The sequence below is a fragment of the Suricata suricatta genome, unplaced genomic scaffold (assembly GCF_006229205.1).
Source record: "Suricata suricatta isolate VVHF042 unplaced genomic scaffold, meerkat_22Aug2017_6uvM2_HiC HiC_scaffold_21, whole genome shotgun sequence".
Lineage (NCBI taxonomy): Eukaryota > Metazoa > Chordata > Mammalia > Carnivora > Herpestidae > Suricata > Suricata suricatta.
The window spans coordinates 43519-63730 of NW_021865992.1; the positions used below are offsets into that span (position 1 = coordinate 43519).

The 20212-nt window shown below is 46.8% G+C and overlaps 1 protein-coding gene across 1 annotated transcript; it reads left to right on the forward strand.

Moving 5' to 3' along the window:
- The first annotated feature begins 9120 nt into the window (after positions 1 to 9120).
- On the forward strand, positions 9121 to 15698 carry LOC115284805 (phosphoglycerate mutase 1). The gene is made up of 4 exons (XM_029931290.1): positions 9121 to 9373; positions 12972 to 13246; positions 13987 to 14167; positions 14618 to 15698. Exons 1-4 carry the CDS (start codon positions 9235 to 9237, stop codon positions 14785 to 14787), a joined length of 765 nt encoding a protein of 254 aa, XP_029787150.1. The 5' UTR covers positions 9121 to 9234; the 3' UTR covers positions 14788 to 15698.
- Positions 15699 to 20212: the final 4514 nt, after the last annotated feature.

Consider the following 20212-nt stretch of genomic DNA (forward strand, 5'->3'; position numbering starts at 1 on the left):
GGATTTTAATAGGGAGTTTTTGAAAATTACAATCTGGGAGAACACTTTAAGGGGCTTGTACCTTAGGGATACTGGTCTTCCATTTATTCAGCTGGTACACATTACCACTGAGTGTATTGGGCATTGCAGTGGAGACGGGGAGAGGAAATGGACACTTAATGAATGTCTCTGTGTCGAACTCTTCATTGTAATAATAGCAATAACTACTATTTACTAGTCCTTACAGAGTTGGGCACTATGCCCAGCATTTTACTTGCACGATTCTGCCGAGACCTCACACTGACACTGTGCATTAGGTGCTATCGTGTTTTGAAAACTGTATTATCACTTTCTTTATTGTTAAAGAATCCACGTCTAGGATTGTCATGAAGCCCAGTCCTGGAGGTAATTACACCCCATTCTGGACTTTGTGGATATAACCACTATCTTCTCTCTCTATCTCAACTGAAAACCAGACTCATGATGCCTCCATCCTGGCCTCCTATTCCTGGAAGATGCCAAGAATGGTTATCCACGTTTTACAAAAGGGGAAACCAAAGCTAGGAAAAATCAAGTAACTGGCTTACGTTCCCAACAACATTAAGTGATGGAGTTGGAATTGTAACTTACTTTATTCCTAGGGCCTGTCCTTTGCGACCATCTGGTCACAGAGAGATGAAAGGTCCAGTGCTTACAGGCCAGTTGGAGTGGCAGCAAAGGTGCCTGGTGGTGATGATCAGTGCAGTCACCCCTGTGCACCCGGGAGCTGTGGGAGCCCCAAGCATGGCCGGGTGTGGTCAGGCCTAGGGGGAGAGTCAGGGACAACTTTCAGGTAAGGTGACTGTCTGGGTCTGTTTGAGCTGCTTATAAACAATAGAAATTTGTTTTTCACAGTTCTGGAGTCTAGGATGCCCAAGATCCTGGTGCAGGGAGGGGCGCTTGGGTGGCTCAGTCAGTTAAGCCTCAGACTCCCTCTTTTGGCTTGGGTGATGATCTATCTCACTGTTCAAGGGTTTGAGCTCTGCATTGGGTTCCATGCTGACAGTGTAGAGTCTGCTTGGGATTCCCTCTTTTTTTCTCTCTCTCCCTCTCCATTCCCCTCAAAAATAAATAAATATTTTTAAAAAATCAAGGGGCAGGCAGATTCAGCATCAAGTAAGGGTCACTTCCTGATTCATAGACCACTGTCTCTTCTTGTTGTGTCCTCACACAGCCGAAGGTGCTAGGGAGTTCTGTGGTGTCTCATGTGTGTGTGTGTGTGTGTGTGTGTGTGTGTGTGTGTGTGTGTGTTGTCTCCTTTATAAGGCACCAATCCCAGTCATGAGGGCTCTATCCTCATGACCTAATCACCTCTCTCCAATAGGACCCACCTTGCAATACCATACATTGGGGGTTCGGGTTTAAACATATGAATTTGGGGAGGAGGGACATACACAGTCTGTTGCAGTGATGTTGGAGCTGAATCGCGCAGGACGAGGAGGAGTTGATCAGAAAGGTGACGGTGGACACACAGGCCAAGCCAGGGGAACAGCAACTGCAAAGGCACAGGGGCCAGCAGGAGCATGAGATGTTTGCTCTAGAGTCAGGCCAGACTGGAGCCACAGGAGCCAGTTAGAGACTAGCGCTCTAGCGCAGGCAAGAACCAAGGGGCCTGACACCAAGGCTGTGGCAGTGGGCTGAGAGGAGGTGACCAATTAGAAAAGGTATTTAGGAGGGAGAATGGGCAGCACTCACTGGCTGACCAGTTATGAGGGGTGAACAGGGTTGCTGTACGCAGTTGTGCGAGTTGTGGACTGCTTCATTTCCCAGCTGAGGGATTGGAAACCCAGTCCTTGTTGGCCCTTGTCTAAGAGTTGGCTTTTTTCTAATTCACCAAGGACACTGGAGCAATGGCCCTAGAAGTGAGGATAAATTACTCCATTACTCCCAGGAAGGGGATATTTCAGAACACATGTTTATAGAAGAGACCACTTCTTAATGTGTGAAACAAAAAGCTGAATCTAGTACTTCCTTAAGCAGAGCAGTGCAGTGCCTGTAAGGTGCGATCTCTTTGAGGGGAGCAAGGATCTTCTCTGAGGTGCTGGGAGGGGGAAGGTCAGTGATGGACAAAGAAGAGGCAGAGTGTAGGGCTCTGCTGGTGACGCAGTGTGGCCGTTGCTGATTGGCTGGCTCACAGAAGTGTGGTCACGGAGGCAAACTGTCCTTGTTCAGTAAAACAGAGATGAGCTGTCATCCATTCAATGGTTTAAAACCCTTCTGGTGGTTACTCGCTGCCATGGCAACAGGACAATCTTTGGGAAATGAGAACCTTTTTTCCTTCAAGTGACTGCTAGCTCAAACCCATTCACCTTCCCAAGGGCGTTTCACTTTAACAGTGAACCACGTTTGCGCAAGATGATAGATCTCTGGGGGATTTTGAGCTGTCTGGTGTGAGGCCCCTGCCTGGTCCAGGCTGTGGCAGGAAGGTCCGGTGTCCATCACCTCCCACCAAGGCCCTGGGGCTGGGTGTTCCCCAGACAAGGATCAGGGAGAAAAATTGGTTGCAAGCCCAGGAAGGCCCTGTCCTGGGGTCACATGTGAAGTCAGAAATGGGATCTAGGAGCCTAACTCCCAGTCACTTGCCTGGAAGGAGACATGAGGTGCCTGTGGACAGAGTTTGGGGCCTGAGGCCAGACCTCAGAGTGTTTGTCCCTGCTGCCACGGAGGCCTCGCCTTCACACCCTTCACACCGCCTTCAAGTCTGTCCGTTGGCTCAGTAAGAACCACTGCACAGGCCCAACCACACCCTGAGGGGCGTCCCTGGAGCTGCCTGAGGAGAGTCGGAGCTGCCCCAGAACTGCTTCCTGGCAGATGTCCCCGAACTATCCCCGCACCCCCTTCCCTGCCCTTGAGCAATGGCTCTTGGGGGGTAAGCTCTCACAGAGTTTTTAAAGCAGCCTTATTGAGAGAGAATTCACAATACCATCCACTTGACCCATTTAAATTGCACAACTGAATGTTTTTAGTTCACTTCAGGGATATGTGCAACCATCACCACAGCTAATTTTAGAATATTTTGTCACCTCACAGAAAAACTCCATACCCAGTATTTCTCAGCCCCGAACCCCCAGCACTAATTCTGACAAGTGTGTAGAATGTCCTTACTCGGTCCTTAGAATACATCCCTCAGATCTCAAACAGCTGGTTGGCCCAGGGCCCGGGCTGTGTCACTCTGAAATCCCTCACAGCATTCAGACAGAAGCCACGCCGGCTGCTCACAGGCTGTCCCCCTGTCACTAGTATCCCTGCGACGCAAAGGCAAGGCCTGCTCTGAGGAGTGCTCTTGGCTCGAGAATTCCTCAACAGCCTTCCTGAATTTCCTCGGAAATGTTCTGCAGTCCATGCTTCCACCCACACAACCTTCCTTTCCTCCTTCCTTCATGAGGGTCACACCTATTCTGTTAGCCCGTCACCTCCCCGTGCTCTGTCTCAGGCATTTCCCCTCATACATTTTATGCAAATCCTGTCTCATAACTGCTTCTCAGGGATCCTGTATTAGCTAATACCACTGATCTCTTAGTCATTCTTAATATGAACTATTCCCAAATAAATGTCTGCCTGTTTTGTACTTAAAGTTTAATCTGAAGAAGTAGACTAGGAAAATAGTTCTATGCCAAGGGAAGTAGAAGTGTCAAAACAGTTTGCTCATTGAGCAGCTTTATTATCATAATTCCCACATGCAGGGCCTAGAGGCAGAGGGACCCCTCTGGTTTTAGAGACCAGAGGAGTTCTAGAACCCAGAGAGAAGGGCTTGTGCCAACGCCGGGCCAGACACTCAGGTCTGAGGGTGGGTTTTGTTTTTTAATGTTTATTTTTATTTATTTGGGTAGAGGAGGGGCAGAGAGAGAGGGAGAGAGAGAGAGGACTCTAAGCAGGCTCTGGACTGCCAGCACAGAGCCTAACATGGGGCTCAAATTCAGGAATGGTGAGATCAGGACCTGAGCTGATATCAAGAGTCAGATGCTTAACCAACTGAGCCACCCAGAGGCCCCCGAGGCTAGGTTTTGAGGCCAGAGAAGGAAGGGTGTTGTCCAGGGGGTTGTAAGAACCACAGGTCCTCTTTCTTTTCCAGCCACACTGATCCCTGCTGTTTGTTGTCCGATGGTGCATTTCAGCCCTCCTCGAAGCACTTGCCTTACACGCTCAGTCTTGGGGCATTAGCCATAATCCCCTGGACTCCTTCTCTGAGGCAGGGATCCTCTCTTCTGCAGATAGCAGCTGAGCTGGGGACATCTGAACATCAGGGGATGAATTTGCAGGATGTTCAGCAAGTAAGGACATGGGTTGTCCTGCCAGGGAGCCTTGTGGGCCCAATGGGGAGCCGCCCCACTTCCAGCCAGCAGAAAACTTGGTTTACCGCACTGCAATTATAAATTGGGCCCTTCACCAAAAGCTCGGGGCTTGATAAGGAAGTTATGCTACTGTGGAAGAAATAAATAGGGAGGGAAGGCTGTGAGAGTCCTTTATTGTTTTAAGGGACGGTGGAGGTTAATAGGTTGTGCCTGCGGATTATCCTTATCTGAGTTTTTGTAACAGCTTAACCAACATGCTGCTTGGGTGAAAGCTGCTACAGTCCTGGGAGCTCCCCCAGGCCTGGGGAATTACAGGGCAGAGCTGGAAGGGAAGCTCTTTGCCCTAAGAGTTCAAGGTTTCCAGGCTGACTGGAGGCCTCGGGGGAGATGAGGACTCAACATTGATGAGTGCCCCTGGCCCAGGAGATGACAGATGAGAAGAGTCTGGAGCGCGGATCCCTGCCCCCACACTCCACCCAGGAAGAAGGTCTTATTTGGCCACAGTTGCTCCCCTCAGGGCAGAAAGTGAGGGCAGGGACTTGGTTAGGAGCTGTGCAATGGGTCCCTTAGAGTCCTCCGGGAGCCAGACCCCAACTGCAATCAGCCCCTCACTCCTGCTTTGTCCTCTGCATGTACCAGTTCTCTCCTGCACCCACCCAGTTCTTTAGAAGGGCCCAGGAGTCAGCCCTGACAAATGTCTGTGCATTAGTGTTCAGTAGAGATAACAATTCAGCTTACAAAAAAAAAAAAAAAAACAAAAACGGTAGTCAAGGGCAAACCCCACTGGTTTTTCCCTACCTTTCACTGACATTTGAGAGATCTCTTTGGTTTGATAGGCACTAAGCTTCTTCCCAGATTTGTGATGCCGTGATTGAGGCTGAGTGAATACCATTTCTGCCTGGGAATTCTGGCTTTCAGGTGCATAACTTTCAAGGTCTTCCCACAGTGCTCGCTTTCCAGATCTCTCCAAGCTCCTGCCTCCCTTCCTGACACTGCAAACTCCAACTTCGGGGCCCTTCCCCACGGATCACCTCTGACTTCTCACTGACATCTCATCTCCTGCTCTTTTGGAATGTCTCATCTCACGTTCCTCCTCTGTTACATGGGAATAGGGGTAGCAGGAGATGGAGAGTTGTAGTGAAGGATTTTTGAGGTCTCTCCCAGCCCTGACACTCAGTGGGTCTCCCAAGGGCAAAGGCATCACGTAAGTGCATGACGGGGAGTTTGGATAATATAGTTAAGGCGTTGTGCCTGTCGTCAAGGAGTTTTTAGCTGAGTTGATCTGATGCATGCATAAAAAGCTTTGAAGATTTAAGCAAGCTATCCTATTTGTGAGGTGCATGAAGTTATCACAGTTTCCCAGCATTTCAAGGAAATGAACGGTTCCTTCTGGAGGCAGGGGGAGGGCAGGGGGGTGTTGGTGAAGGAATAAAATAGGATTCCTAGGTTCTTTGCCAAGGCTGGTGGCACAGATGGCTTTGGCCTCCTGCCCAAAGTATCCTAGTTCTCTGCCCGTCCCTATCCCGTGGGTAAGCCGTCCTCCACCAGGTATCCTGCTGGAAGGGAAATCCGTCCATGGGTCCCCAGACTCATACCCTTTGAGTTGATGCCTTTTATTTGTAAGGTTTAATAGATGGAGGCAGAGGCGAGAGGAAAGAGAGAGACCAAGGTATGGAGCCAAGAAAGCCTTTATTGGAGTCTGCAATTCCCAGGCGACTTCCCAGACTCTGGAGTGGGGAGTCAGGGAAGTCGCGCCTGGTATGGGAGAGCAAGGTGTTTTATGGGTGCAGGAGTTCCGGGTGTGAGCTCAGGTGGGCAGATAGCCAAGTAGGGGCATTTTTGGATTGTGGCAGGATTCAATTGGCTGTTCACTTCGGTGAGGTGAGGGATGCTGGAATTCCATGGTGAGGCATTCCAGTTTGAGACAGTCCAGATTGGAGAGTGGGGGTCGTCGGTCCCTGGCAGGGCCTGGAACTATTACCTGACCAGCTATAAAATGGCCGCTGGTGCTTTTCAAATGGTGCGGGTCATTCCAGGTCTGCAGGTGGGGGTTGTCAGTGCATGCAGCTCTCCCAGCAAACTGGCCGCTTAGTCGCCCTCCCCTGGCAACTCTTACATTATTAAATCTTTTTTGCCTTTAAAAAAATTAAAAAAAAATTTTTTTTTTGACAGACAGCACGAGCAGGGGAGGGTCAGAGAGAAAGAGGGAGACACAGAAGCTGAAGCAGGCTCCAGGCTCTGAGCCAGTTGTCAGCACTGAGCGCGATGCGGGGCTCAAACCCACAAACTGTGAGATCATGACCTGAGCCAAAGCCGAATACTTAACCGATTGAGCCATCCAAGCACCTCATTTTTGCCTTTTTAAAAAAATGTTTTATTTATTTTTTAGAGAGAGAGTGCAAGTGAGGGAGTAACAGAGAGAGGGGGATAGAAGATCTGAAGCAGGCTCTGCACTGATAGCAGCAAGCCCAGTGCAGGGCTCAAACACGAACTTGGAGATCATGACCTGAGTTGAAGTCAGCCGTTCAACTGACCAAGCCTCCCAGACACCCCAGATCTTTCTTGCCTGCCTTCTTTCTTTCTTTCTTTTTTTCTTTCTTTCTTCCTCTTAAGTTTATTTGTTTTTGAGAGAGAGAGAGACAGACAGACAGACAGTGTGAGCAGGGGAGGGGCAAAGAGAGAGGACGAGACAGAATCCAAAGCAGGCTCCAGGCTCTGAACTGTCAGCACAGAGGCTGACATGGGGCTCGAACTCACAAATCGAGAGATCATGACATGAGCTGAAGTTGAATGCTTAACCGACTGAGCCACCCAGGTGCCCTGATCTATTTTGTCTTCTTGATCATACTGCTGATAACAGGATGTTATATTAATGTTAATAATATATTTATTGTTATTAGTATGACTATTTGCTAGGCACGTGCTAAGTGCTTCTCAAGCACCATCTCACTTATTCCTTACAACAGTGTTTTAGGTAGCTATGAATATGATTATTATTCCAGTTTACAGATAGGAAAAATGAGGGTGAGAAGTTGAGTGACCCATCTTATGTCCCATGGGTAATCAGAGAGACATTTGAACTCAGGTTTCTTCCTATTTATATCTCCTACTCATTGCATAAATGTGAGACCTCAACTAGATAAGAGCACAGAAATCTTGAAGCAGAGAGCAGGGGGAGGAGAAAGGGACATGGCAGGAGCCATGACTGGGAGTGGATTAGGGCCAAGGCAGAGGGACAAAAAGTACAGTCTGAAAAGCCAAGGTTGAGGCTGGAAAAGCTCTCCCTGAGAGGGCCTGGGTGTCAGGATTGGGATGTCCAAGCAGTAGGAGCCAGCAGAGGGAGAACCTCCAAAAGGAGTCTTTCAGGGATCCCCATGTGGGCCATGTGGGCCATTTCTCACTTTGCAGCTTTGGGATTCTGTGAGTTCTGGGTGTAGCTTTTAGAGCCGGACCTCAGCCCAGTCATCTCTCTGGTCATTGAATTCCATCTCCCAGCTGCAGAGGAGGGAGGCACGAGCATTGTGGTTAGAGGGCACCCAAAGCCATTCAACTGCTTGGGTTTGAATCTTGGTTTCTCCTCTGCTTCTGAGCTGTGATTTTGACCAATTTATATCTCTGGGTCTGAGCACACATGGATTTAGGAGCAAGCCTCAGCTTGAATCTTAAGTCCTGTAACCTTGGGCAATTCACGTCATGCCTCATTTTCCTCTTCAGTAAATAAAAATGTATAAGACTTGCCTAATAGGATCATTATGAGGATATGAGGATTAAATGAGTTAATGTTTGCAAAGCACGTATAACACTGTCTGGCACTTTTATTTTTTACTGCATGTTAAAAACTTTTCTAGAATCTGTTAAATGTAGCACACACCACACATTTTATTGTTAGCTGTTTACATGTGGGTCTTCTTTGCACTTCACTTGCTCTAATGGGGAGAAAACGCATTCAATCCATCTTTGGCCCTAGTCCACTGACTGACTTGTTTGGTGCTCAATAAAGTGACCTGTTTGAAATAAACCAGGAGACAAAGGCATAGGCAGCAGACAGCTGTCCAGATAAGCAGATCTTAAACTGCAGATTGGGTGTAGGGGAGGAACAGGCAGTGATTCTCCTCTTTCTGGAATATTTGAAAGGGCTCAGACACTGACTAGAGAGAGGCCAAGCCATGAGACTCTCGAAGAGGTGGGACAAACAGCCCAGTGTTTATTGTAAAGAGCAGGGCTTTGGAACCAGTGGTCAGAGCCAGTTCTCTTACGTGTAAAATAGATCAGTATCGGCTAAAATGAGATCGCAATAGTAACGGCTATTTACTGAGCACATTCCAGGTGGACAGGCACCAGCTGAGTATTTATTATGTCCATTCACAAATGAGGCTGGGCGACGTTAAGCGACCTGCCCAAAGATACAAAGCAATAAAATAAAAGAATGAAGACTCAAACAGAGGTGTGTGAATCAAACTCTGCATACGGGTGGGAAAGTGACCTGGCGTAGCTAAGCGCGGTTCAAATGATAGCCACTTTATTAAGACAATCGGCCTATGAATAGTAGCAACACTAGGAAAGCCGGCCGCTTTCTAACGCTACCGGCCGCACGCACGCCCGGGCACCGCGCAAAAGTCCCACCGCCTTTCGGCGCTTACGTGCGCTCCGTGACCCGCGCGGTGGACGAGGGGGCAGGCGGCTGAGACCGCATGCGCTCTGGAGCCCTCGAGCGCGCCCCTCCCCCTGGTGGCTGCAGCTCAGGCATGGGGCGCATGCGCACAGCCGGCGGGCGGAGGGCGGCCCCGAGGGAGTGGAAAGATTTGGAAGAGCAAGTGCGCGGGAGCGGGGTGCTGGGGTGAGACCGCGCAGGCGCGGCTGGGGCCGGACAGCGACTCCGGAATCTCAGCGAGACTCAGTCTGCGTCGCACCCGGAACCGCAGCCATGGCAGCCTATAAGCTGGTGCTGATCCGACACGGAGAGAGCGCTTGGAATCTGGAGAACCGCTTCAGCGGCTGGTACGACGCCGACTTGAGCCCGGCCGGGCACGAGGAGGCGAAACGGGGCGGGCAGGCTCTGCGAGGTGAGCAGCGGGCCGGGGCGGGCTGGGGGAGGGTGCTGCGGAGGCTCGGGCGGGCGCCGCTAGTTGAGGGTCGCCTGGTTCGCCCCCGCGCCCTGACGGAGAGGGCTGACCTTGTGCTTCAGTTCTCCTGCAGTTTAGTTTGCTAGCAAAATGGTTTCAGGGTGTTGTGGTGGTGGTGGGGGGGCGACTTGCTCAAGGTCACCCAGTGGTGTGATGAGCCACTCCGGGAAGAGGACTGGGGGCGGTCGTCCCGCAACCCACTGCATTCTCCACGACAGCATCTTGCGAAATTCTCCCGTTTACTAGTCTGAGCATTCAGTAACTGGGGGCCGGGGTATTAAATTGGATGGCCGCTGCCTTCAGCAGCTGTAACCAAGCCTTTTCAAAAGGCTTCTGCGGATGCTAGTGAAGCGTCAGAACACACGCTTGTCCCCCGGCTGGGGCTTGCGGGGGGGGGGGCGGCGTTAACGCGGCGCTGGCGGACTACAGGCCTCAAACCCACGTGCTTGGGTAGGCCTTTGCTATTCAGCAGCATCCCCCAAATCCTGTGCCGGAAATGCATCCACAAATGTAGCTGAATGAATGAATGAATGAAAGATTTGAGTTGATCTTCTCTATGATTTCATAAAGTAGATCATTACCCCCTTCTTTTCTTTCCTTCCCTGGTCCTCTTTTATAGCTGGGAAAAGTGAGGATTGCATAGATGACTTGGTCAAGGTCGTATCTCCTTTTTCCTAGTCCATCCCGCTCGCTCCAGTTCTGGGTTGAGTAACAGGTAGACGCTGGGCAAAGGTGGAAGCGGCAATGAGATAAACTCGTATACCCCGGCTTGCCCCCTGCTGCGAACAGCGCTCAGGTTTTGGAATGCCTTTTATAAGCTGCCAGCAACTCAGAGAATCCTTCTGTACTGAGGTGCTTCCACTGATGGTTAAGGGCATCTCTTCTAACCCCTGGACATTGAAGCAGCCATTTAAAAGGGTCATTGAGCCTGATGTGGAACAGGTATTTGGCCTCAGGTTACTCTTTCTAGCTTCTTGCCTTCACTTTAGATCCTTTTGAATTGAAGCAGAGGTTTAGAAAGTGTAGGAAATGTAATCCTGCTGGCTGTGTGTCTGCTTTGAGTTGGCTTGGTGTGACTTACGTTTAGGAGAGTCTGGTCAAGGGAAAGTGCTGGGAAAGGAGGCCATTTTCTCCCTGTCTAGCAGGAAGAACTGTACGGGGCTGTGGTGGTTTGCTGATGACTAGCCCAGGACAAAGATAATTGCAGCTGAGTGATCAAATGGTTAAACTTGTAATCTCTTCTTTAAAGTAACCCCCATCTCAGGGGTTTTTTGGTGGTTAGTTATTTCTAGTAATCTCTACATCCGATGTGGGGCTGGAACTCAAGGGCCTGAGATCAAGAATTGCATGCTCCACCAACTGAGCCAGCCAGGGGCCCTCCCATTTCACTTTTTAAGTAAATGTTGGTAGTATTGGTTTAGAAAAAACGCCATTTAAAAGATTAATACCTATGATGGGCAGCACAAATGATTATATTTAAAAAAAGCTAAAAGAAATCTGAATGGTGAAGATCATTGTGAACATAAAAAACCTAAAGTAAATATATTAAATTCTTCAGAGCTTTAAATGACAGTAGGGTTTAGGAACTCTCGAATCGTTTCAGGAGGAAGCTAGTGAGAACTGAGTTTCTGCATGCTGTCTTACTCTTGGGAGAGGATGAGGTCCACGCCACATACCGCACCATCCACCCCACCCTTGGGAAGGTCCTAGGCTATGCTTTTATTTATGGGGAAGTTAAAGGAAGAGGCTTTAGTTCTGAGTGGAACTGCTTTTCTCCTTGGGGACCTGTTTGTGCATACAACAGGAGACACTCCATCGCAAGGGGAAATAATTGCAGTGAAACAGCCAGTAGCTTTTCAGCATGGGAGATGAGGCTTGCACTTGCCAATGACTCAGCCTTTTATTGGGGAGCCATTCGTCCCTTTAGAGTTAGGGAGGAGATGGTAATGGAGTCTCCTAGGACTGGTCCTGGGGTTCTGTGATGAGATTTGTCATCTTTTCCCTTGTGGGTAGTGATGGGTTTCCTGGTGATTAATCCTCCCCTCCCCCATCAGCATAGTTCTTACTGGCCTCATTCTCAGTTGAACGACTGGCAGGAGAATTCACTTCACGTTGCATTAATTGCTGTTGGCAACCTCAGTATGAGGCAATACCCAGGAAAGTTTGTGCTGAATTTCAAAGAGGGCCTTGTAGCCTCATGGAGAAAAACACTACATGAAGGGCCATCTCCTTATTAAAGTGGGAAGGGGGGATAATCTGTCATGAGATTAATTGTTGCAATCTGTTGGTTGGGGCAACATAACTCTTGATTACCACCCCTTAATAACTACAGTGTATGGAGGAGAGATTCTAAATGAGTCAGATGGCACAGCATCTGCTCTTTCTGCTTTCTCTAGGGAGTGGCTTCTCCTAAACTTGGTCTAACAGTTGACCTAAGTATGTACAGGCTGGCACTTGACTATAGCAGAAAGGCACTGCTGATTAAGAGACTGTGATGATTTCCACTCCATAGTGAAAATATAATTTCATGGAACGTACTGAAGTTTTAATCAGCATCCTTTAAGAGCTCTTGCTGGGTCCTGATTGTTGGGTTTAAAAATGTTTTCCCATAGACAGGAGGTGAGGATGAAATCTATTAGTAATTATTGGGCAGAAGTCCTGTTTTTAACTAAAATACAAACACCTAGGGGCGCCTGGGTGGCTCAGTTGGTTAAGCGTCTGACTCCAGCTCAGGTCATGATCTCACACTTCGTGGGTTCGAGCCCCGCATCGGGCTCTGTGCTGACAGCTAGCTCAGAGCCTGGAGCCTGCTCCGACTTCTGTGTCTCCCTCTGTCTCTGACCCTCCCCTGCTCGAGCTGCCTCTCTCTCAAAAATAAATAAAAAACATTAAAAAAAGATGAAAAAAAATACAAACACCTAGATCCTTAGGGTTTAGAAAAATATGGAGGTAGCTGGAGATGGAGGTGATGAGTTGGATTTTGGAGTCACAGAGTTTGGGTTTTAATCTCTCGTGTAAAAGCTACGACCTTCACTGATTTGCTTAATTCCTCTAGTCTTTATTTTCCTCATCTGGTAAGATGGGGTGCAAGGATTGTAATCTCAGGATTGTAATGAAGACTAAATAAAACACGCACAAAATAGTCCAGTGCTTGACAAATGGTAAGCCCTCCATAAATATTGGTTATTATTGTTTAGTAAGAGATTATAAGTTCTTAAGGATCCTTTTCTTGAAAGAATTGAAGCAGAAATATGTTCTTAAAATGGGCATAAGCACAGCATTCTGGGGTTTAGGAAAGCAGCACAGATGGAAGGCACAGGTCAGCTTCCTGACAATGTTTAGGTCTTGGGTTAGAGGAATTATTGGGGAACCACTGGGAGGTATATTGTCAACTATAACAAAAAACATTTTATCTTCTGTAAAGGTGAAATACTGTCTTTTCTTCTAGGGTATACAAACTAGTTCAATTTATATATGAGAAAATTCTGGTTCCATAGTGGACCTGATTGGCTTATCACTTTGAATTTATGATTCCCAGATGCTGGCTATGAGTTTGACATCTGCTTCACCTCCGTGCAGAAGAGAGCAATTCGGACTCTCTGGACGGTGCTGGATGCCATTGACCAAATGTGGCTGCCAGTGGTGAGGACTTGGCGCCTCAATGAGCGGCACTATGGGGGTCTGACTGGCCTCAACAAAGCAGAAACTGCTGCCAAGCATGGCGAGGCCCAGGTAAAGATCTGGAGACGCTCCTATGATGTCCCGCCACCTCCGATGGAACCTGACCATCCCTTCTACAGCAATATCAGTAAGGTAAGGACAAACGGGTTTGACTCACTCCACCTAGGACCAGGGTGCTAGAACCTGGGCCTCACTCTTTTAGCTTTTATTACTGCCTGCCTTGTCCCACTGAGTTTATAATTTATGCTAGTTAATTGTAATTCCCCTTCTCCAAGGAATGACCTTCACTTGTTAAAAGATTTAGTTGATAGTTGTTTATCTAAAAAGAAATTATGTCTCCTTTTTTGTTATCTCCATTGCCATACCTTATAAAAACCCATTCCTAGTTGTAGGGCCTTTAAAAACATTTTAATGTCTATTTACTTTTGAGAGAGAGAATGCGTGAGTGGGAGAGGGGCAGAGAGAGGGAGGCAGAGAATCAGGAGCAGTCTCCAGACTCTGGGCTTGAACCCACAAATTGTGAGATCATGACCTGAGCTGAAGTGGGACACTTACCTGACTGAGCCACCCACGTGCCCCTTAGGGTTGTAGGGCCTCCTTAAGCCAACTGTAAGATTAAGTGAATTGGGAAGAGCCTTATACCTACCTTTTTTCTTCTAAGTTGTTTCATTTGAACTGTTAATTTTCCCAATATCCAGTAATGGTGGTAGGAAGAGCAGCAAGATAATTATTCCCCTTGCTAAGCTCTCCGCTCCATTCTGTGCCCCGGGGAGACTTTGACCTATCACTTTGATTCACACCTCAGGGGATGAGGAGTGGGCAGCGCAGATGTAACCACTACTGATTGGCGGGCACTGATTTTCATTGCTTAGGACCGCAGGTATGCAGACCTCACCGAAGACCAGCTCCCCTCCTGTGAGAGTCTGAAGGACACCATTGCCAGAGCTCTGCCCTTCTGGAATGAAGAAATCGTTCCCCAGATCAAGGAGGGGAAACGGGTACTGATCGCAGCTCACGGCAACAGCCTTCGGGGCATTGTTAAGCATCTGGAGGGTATGTACATTTTTAGGGGAGCCCTTGAGGAGGGACACAGCAGAACTGCCAGAGATCAGGGACTTATTCCTTTCTAGGGAAAGGCTAGGCATATTGATAGCCTCTCATTTTGCATCTTAAGTTGTTTTGCCTGAGGGCCTAGAGGCCTACATATGCTGGTTTTTGGCAGGTTGGATGGACTACGTAGGACATTTGAGATGTCTGTAGTCCTGCTTCACTGTCGGTTTTCACACCCCACTTTGGGAGAGAGATCTGTGGTATACCACCTTATATACGTTTTTCTTTTCAGTATCTGAGAAGGAAGTACTGGAGGCATTCTTTGGGTGATTGGTCTGTAATACAGATCATTACTGTCATTACAAGTATCAGAAAGGGTGTCTTAATTTCTACCAAAGCTTTGTCACCTGCAGCAGGGACAGCTTGGCTGATCATGGTGTGTATTTCGCTCAGGTCTTTCCGAAGAGGCTATTATGGAGCTGAACCTGCCGACAGGTATTCCCATGGTCTACGAATTGGACAAGAACTTGAAGCCCATCAAGCCCATGCAGTTCCTGGGGGATGAAGAGACCGTGCGTAAAGCCATGGAAGCTGTGGCTGCCCAGGGCAAGGCCAAAAAGTGAAGGCGGGCAGGCAGAATGCTTTCCCAAGGACGCCCTCCCTGCCCATTCCGTTCCTCCACATTGCTTCCCTGCACATGTCACACTGGCCACATCTGCAGCATCGAAAGTTTTAGTTGCAGATGGGGACCAGTGCCTTCTAGTTTTGTTTAGCCATTTTGTCTCTTGCACCCACTCTCTTCATAGAATCTAGTCAGAATGGCACTTCTGGGGCATGGGTCTTCAGTCCCAAGCTAAGGGAAAACTTTTACCCAAGGGTAGAGAGGTAGTAACTCGGGGATTTTTGCTACTGCTTTATTACTAAGACCTGCTTGAGTTGGGGATAGGGAGGAATCACATTAAGGTGTGACCGATGAGAAGCAAGAGAGCCTATTTGTGTTCCCAGGAGCCAGTCCTGTACTGTTCTGTAGTCAGGTGACTGGGGGCTCCAGTCAGTCCAGTGAAAGATGATTGAAACAATCATTCCTCTCTGACTGCAGTTGGCTCCAGAAGATTGGGATCAATTTGAACGTTTTGTGTTACATTTACTTTAAAAAAAAAAAGTATGTGTATGTATATATATAAAATAATACAAACCAAAAACCCTTCTGGGGTTTCTAGTGGCGGTTGAAACATTCCCACATGCAATCATCCCAAAATAAGCCATTCCTCACACCAACGTGGGATAAGCTCCTTGACTTCCGAGGCCTAGGAGTTCGTTCCGCTGGGTGTTTTAGAGCCCCTCCCCGCCTTAATGTTTTATGGCAGTGATTGCCTCTTGATAAAGTCCAAGTGTGTCTTCCACTGTATCTGTTTCTGATCATGTCCCAGTTGCTTGGTCCTGCCTCTTGGGCCCAGTACTCATTTTGAGTGTAACTGTACTAAGTCTTTTTTCCAGATCAGTATAATAAAGGAGTGATGTGCAATATCTTCTATGTGATGTAGTAATCTCTTGTCTGAGGCGGTCAGCTTGAACATTAAACTTGATGACAGATTAAGAGCTTTAGGACAGTTACTTTACGCAGCCTGGCCCCAAAATGGGTGTATCTTACTAGGTTTTCTACCTTAGAATGGGAGCCGAGGCGGGGTGGGCAGGTCTTCCTGGCTGAGCCCTCCGTCCCTGTTGCCTCCATAGCACCTGCTCAGTGTGTTGGCCGAATACTTCTTGAGTGGTCAGCTTCTCAAATTCCATTATGCCTTCTTCTGAGTAAGGTAAAGTTTACCTTAAAAAGCTAATATTTTTCTATTAGAAATATGTAAACTTGGTGCCTGGGTGGCTCAGTCAGTTAAGCATCCAACTCAGCTCAGGTCACGATATTGAGGTTTGTGAGTTTGAGGTCCACATTGGGCTTCCTGTTGTCAGACTGATTCAGATCCTCTGTTCTCTCTCTACCCCTCCCCCTGCTTGTGCTCTCTCAAAAATTGAAATCTCTAAACTGGATTCACACTTTTCATCCTCAAAAATGACACATAACTTTATAATAAAATGATACAGAAGAAAAGGAATATTACATGGTCTACATAATTGGGAAGGGACATTGCTCACATTTACCTTCTCTTTAAAGCTTTTGAAAAGATGGTGAACATGAAAGCCTACAAGGCAAGAGAAAGCCCATAATACCTTTCTTCTAGTAGGAGCAAGTAGCATACTAGGCTCTCGTGAAGCTCCTGTGTGCCAGCTACATAACCTCTAATCCTGACAACCTCTAAAAGAGCTGGTTTCCCGAGCTTGCAGAGGAAATAGGCTGAAAGAGATGCAGAAACTGCCACATATATACTAAGTACTGGAACCCAGATGAAAGATGTTGAACTAGAAGTCCTTGTTCTAAAATGTAAATACTAATTTTGCTTTTCAGGTTTAGTTTTTCACTTGATCTATAGAGTAACCCCAGGACGACCTTAAAGAGCCTGTGGAATGTTTATTTAGCCGATAATGAATCTTAAACCAAAAGTTGATAATTTTCTTTGATTGAGTCTTTTCACACAAGTCAGATTGGAGCAGTTTAGATCCAAGTTCCTCTATATCCTGACATCACTTGAGTTTATAGCCGTCTTCGGTCACTGACTAGAACTCTTATGGCAGGAAAGTAACAGGAAGGCAGCATTGATCATTCCACCAGAAGGGCAACAACCACTCCCTCCAAGCCTGGGCTTACCTAGGGGAGCACATCATAATCCCCCACCGAGCTGAAAAACACCCTGAATCCCTGTTGTGGGTTCCCTCATGAGATTCCAAAGCAGAGACAGAGCTCTGTTTGTTTTTATTTAAAGCTTTATGAGCAATTCAAATTTAAAGTTTTAAATGTATGTCTAGTTTTGAGAGAGAGAGTGTGAGTAGGGAAGGAGCAGAGAGCGAGGGAGACACAAAATCCAAAGCAGGCTCCAGGCATAGAGCCCGACGTGGGGCTCAAACTCCTGAACCAGGGGATCATGATCTGAGGTGAAGATGGAAACTTAACCGACAGAGCCACCAAGGCGCCCTACTTCATAGACAATTTTGAACTTCATCTAACCCAGGCTGAGAACCACAATTCCAACGCACAGAAATCCTTGTCTCTAGAACCAATTTTAGATTGGCAAATATCATTAAACATCACTGTTTGGACACAGCTGTTCAGTCAGCTATGAGAACATTCAAATTTTTTTGTTGTGCTTTTGCTATGTGTTAGTCACAATATCAGGTTCTGAAGGTTCAAAGACAGAATCCTGCCCTAAAAGCTCAGGCTATAGAAGGAAGACAGGCACATAAACTTCACTGTAATATAATACTGGATGGTCAACAGTGAGAAAACCTAACTTGCTCTTCAGCAGGTCAGACAGGGTTATTACCCAATTGTTTCAAATGCTCTTCCTTAGGACACTTTATTATAGCATTTATTTGTTTAGTTATCACCTGTCTTCCTCACTTGAATTTTTAAAAAATGTTTATATATTTTTGAGAGGGAGAGAAAGAGCATGAGCAGAGGAGAGACAGAAACCGAAGCAGACTCCAGGCCCAGCTGTCAGCACAGTGCCCAACACAGGCTTGAACCCATGAACCATGAGATCATGACCTGAGCTGAAGTTGGACACTTAACCAACGGAGACACCCAGGCACCCCTCCCCCCTCCCCCTGGCCTAGAATTTACGCTCTACAAGGAAAGAATTCTATCATGTTCACCTTTTTACATCCTAGTTCCTGAAACACTGGTGGGTAGAATAATGGCTCAACATATTTGAATGATGTCCCAACAAGCACTCATCATTAATGAACCAGTGTCAATTTGAAGAGCCTCTAATTGCATGTGCAATGTCCTATCCAATACTTGGAAAAAGGAGGCAACAAGGTACAGGACAAAGATTAATGCTCTGCCACTTGGATGTATGTGTGACTTAAAACCAGTTAACTAATTTTCTAAATCTTCGTTTACTTTTCTGCAAAATGTGGAAACGATTAGTACATGCTAGGGTTACTGGGAAGTTCAGGGATAAAATAAGTACAGTGGCTAATACTGTAGAGAATCAATTGGTAGCATCTTCCTGCAGGTGACATGGGACAACCCAACCAAAATTTAAAATATGCACCTTCTTTGACCCAGCACATTCCGCTTGTAGGAATCTGTGTTGCCCCAGAATCCTAGGCAAGCACAAGGATGTATGGTGTGGGGATTTTCTCTGCAACATGTAAAAGAAAAACCTATAAAGTTTAAAATATTCATCAGTAAGGGGACTATTTAAACTAGATCAAAATGTCTAGCATAAGGCGTAGAACTTAATAGATACTTTAGAAGATGATCAGATCTATAATAGTAACAGTAACATAATAATAGTGCTACTTACTGGAACTTCTGCATTTCTTCCTCATAATAACCCTATGAGATCATACTAAGCCAGAAAGGAAACAGACTTTTTAAAAGAAACAAAAATAATTTGCACTACTATCAAAGTCAACATGTTGATTATTTTAGCATACTGTGTAATTTGCACAGTGTCACCACTGGGGGAAAATGGGCAAAGTGTACAGGGATTTCTCTGTATTATTTCTTAAAACTGCACGTGGAGCTACATTGATCCCAATACTCTTCTAATTAAACAACAACAACAACAACAACAACAATAAAAAAACAACCGAAGAGGGCGCCTGGGTGGCTCAGTCGGTTAAGTGTCTGACTTTGGTTCAGGTCAAGACCTCACGGTTTGTGAGTTCGAGCCTTGCTTTGGGCTCTGGGCTGACAGCTCAGAGCCTGGAGCCTGCTTCAGATTCTGTCTCCCTCTCTCTCTGCCCCTCCTCTGCCTTTCTCAAAATAAATATTAAAAAAAAAAAAAAAAGAAAAACAAGCAGGGTCACCTGGGTAGCTCAGTTGGTTGAGCGTCTGACTCTTGGTTTCAGCTTAGGTCTTGATCTCACAGTTCATGAGTTCAAGCCCCACATCGGGGTCTGGGCTGGTGGTGCAGAGCCTGCTTGGGAATTCTGTCTCTCTCTCTCTCAAAAACAAACGTTAAAAAAATCCAAAACCCAAAAACAAACAAAACAACCTAACCTACTCTGGCTAGCAGCTAGAGGATACAAACGCAGTTGGGTTGATTCCAGAGTTCACCTGTAACCACTGTCACTACACACACATGTGTATGGTGACAAATGCTCTTTGAAAAAAATCTCAAGAATTGACATCTCTTGACATGGTGCCTGGGTGGCTCAGTTGGTTGAGTATCTGACTCTTTGTTTCGCGTCAGGTCATGATCTCACAATTTGTGAGACTGAGCCCTGCGATGGGCTCTGTGCCGACAGCTCAGAGTCTGCTTGAGATTCTCCTTCTCTTTCTCTCAAACTAAATAAATAAACGTAAGAAACATAGATTAAAAAAATAAAAGAATTGATACCTCTTAGTTCTTTCATTCTGTTCCCTCTGAGTTTGTCCATACTTAACCCTCATCCCTTCCTCGTCCCCAAGCCTGCATGTTCATTTCTGCTTCTGCACTTTGCTTAAGTTTCTCTGTCTGCCTTCAATGTCTTCATTTCACTACCTAAGTTCTTCAGTTCCTTTTACTTCACGTCACAAATCTTTCCTGGTCACCTCACAAAACAGTGTTCTGACCTTTTTTTTTTTTTTTTTTAGTTTTTTAAAATGTTTTTATTTTTGAGAAAGAGAGAGACAGAGTGAGTGGGGGAGGGGAAGAGAGAAAAGGAGGCACAGGATCTGAAGACACACTCCAGGCTCTGAGCTAGTTGTCAGCACAGAGCCCAACGTGGGGCTCGAACCCACAAACCGTGAGATCATGACCTGAGCTGAAGTTGGATGCTTAACCAACTAAGCCACTCAGGCGCCCCTTTCTGACCCTCTTTTCAATTTAGATTTAACAAGCATTTCCTGGAGTACTCAGTAATACTGTATTTACCTAACTACTTTCAGAACTATTCACATGCACCCTTAGTAATTTACTAAGCCATAATCTCTTTAAATGAGGGGAT

Coding starts and splice junctions, on each gene's coding strand:
- LOC115284805 (XM_029931290.1), top strand. CDS start 9,235: ATGGCAGCCTATAAGCTGGTGCTGATCCGACACGGAGAGAGCGCTTGG. Junction 9,374..12,971: donor GGGCGGGCAGGCTCTGCGAG/GTGAGCAGCGGG, acceptor TATGATTCCCAG/ATGCTGGCTATGAGTTTGAC. Junction 13,247..13,986: donor TCTACAGCAATATCAGTAAG/GTAAGGACAAAC, acceptor TTCATTGCTTAG/GACCGCAGGTATGCAGACCT.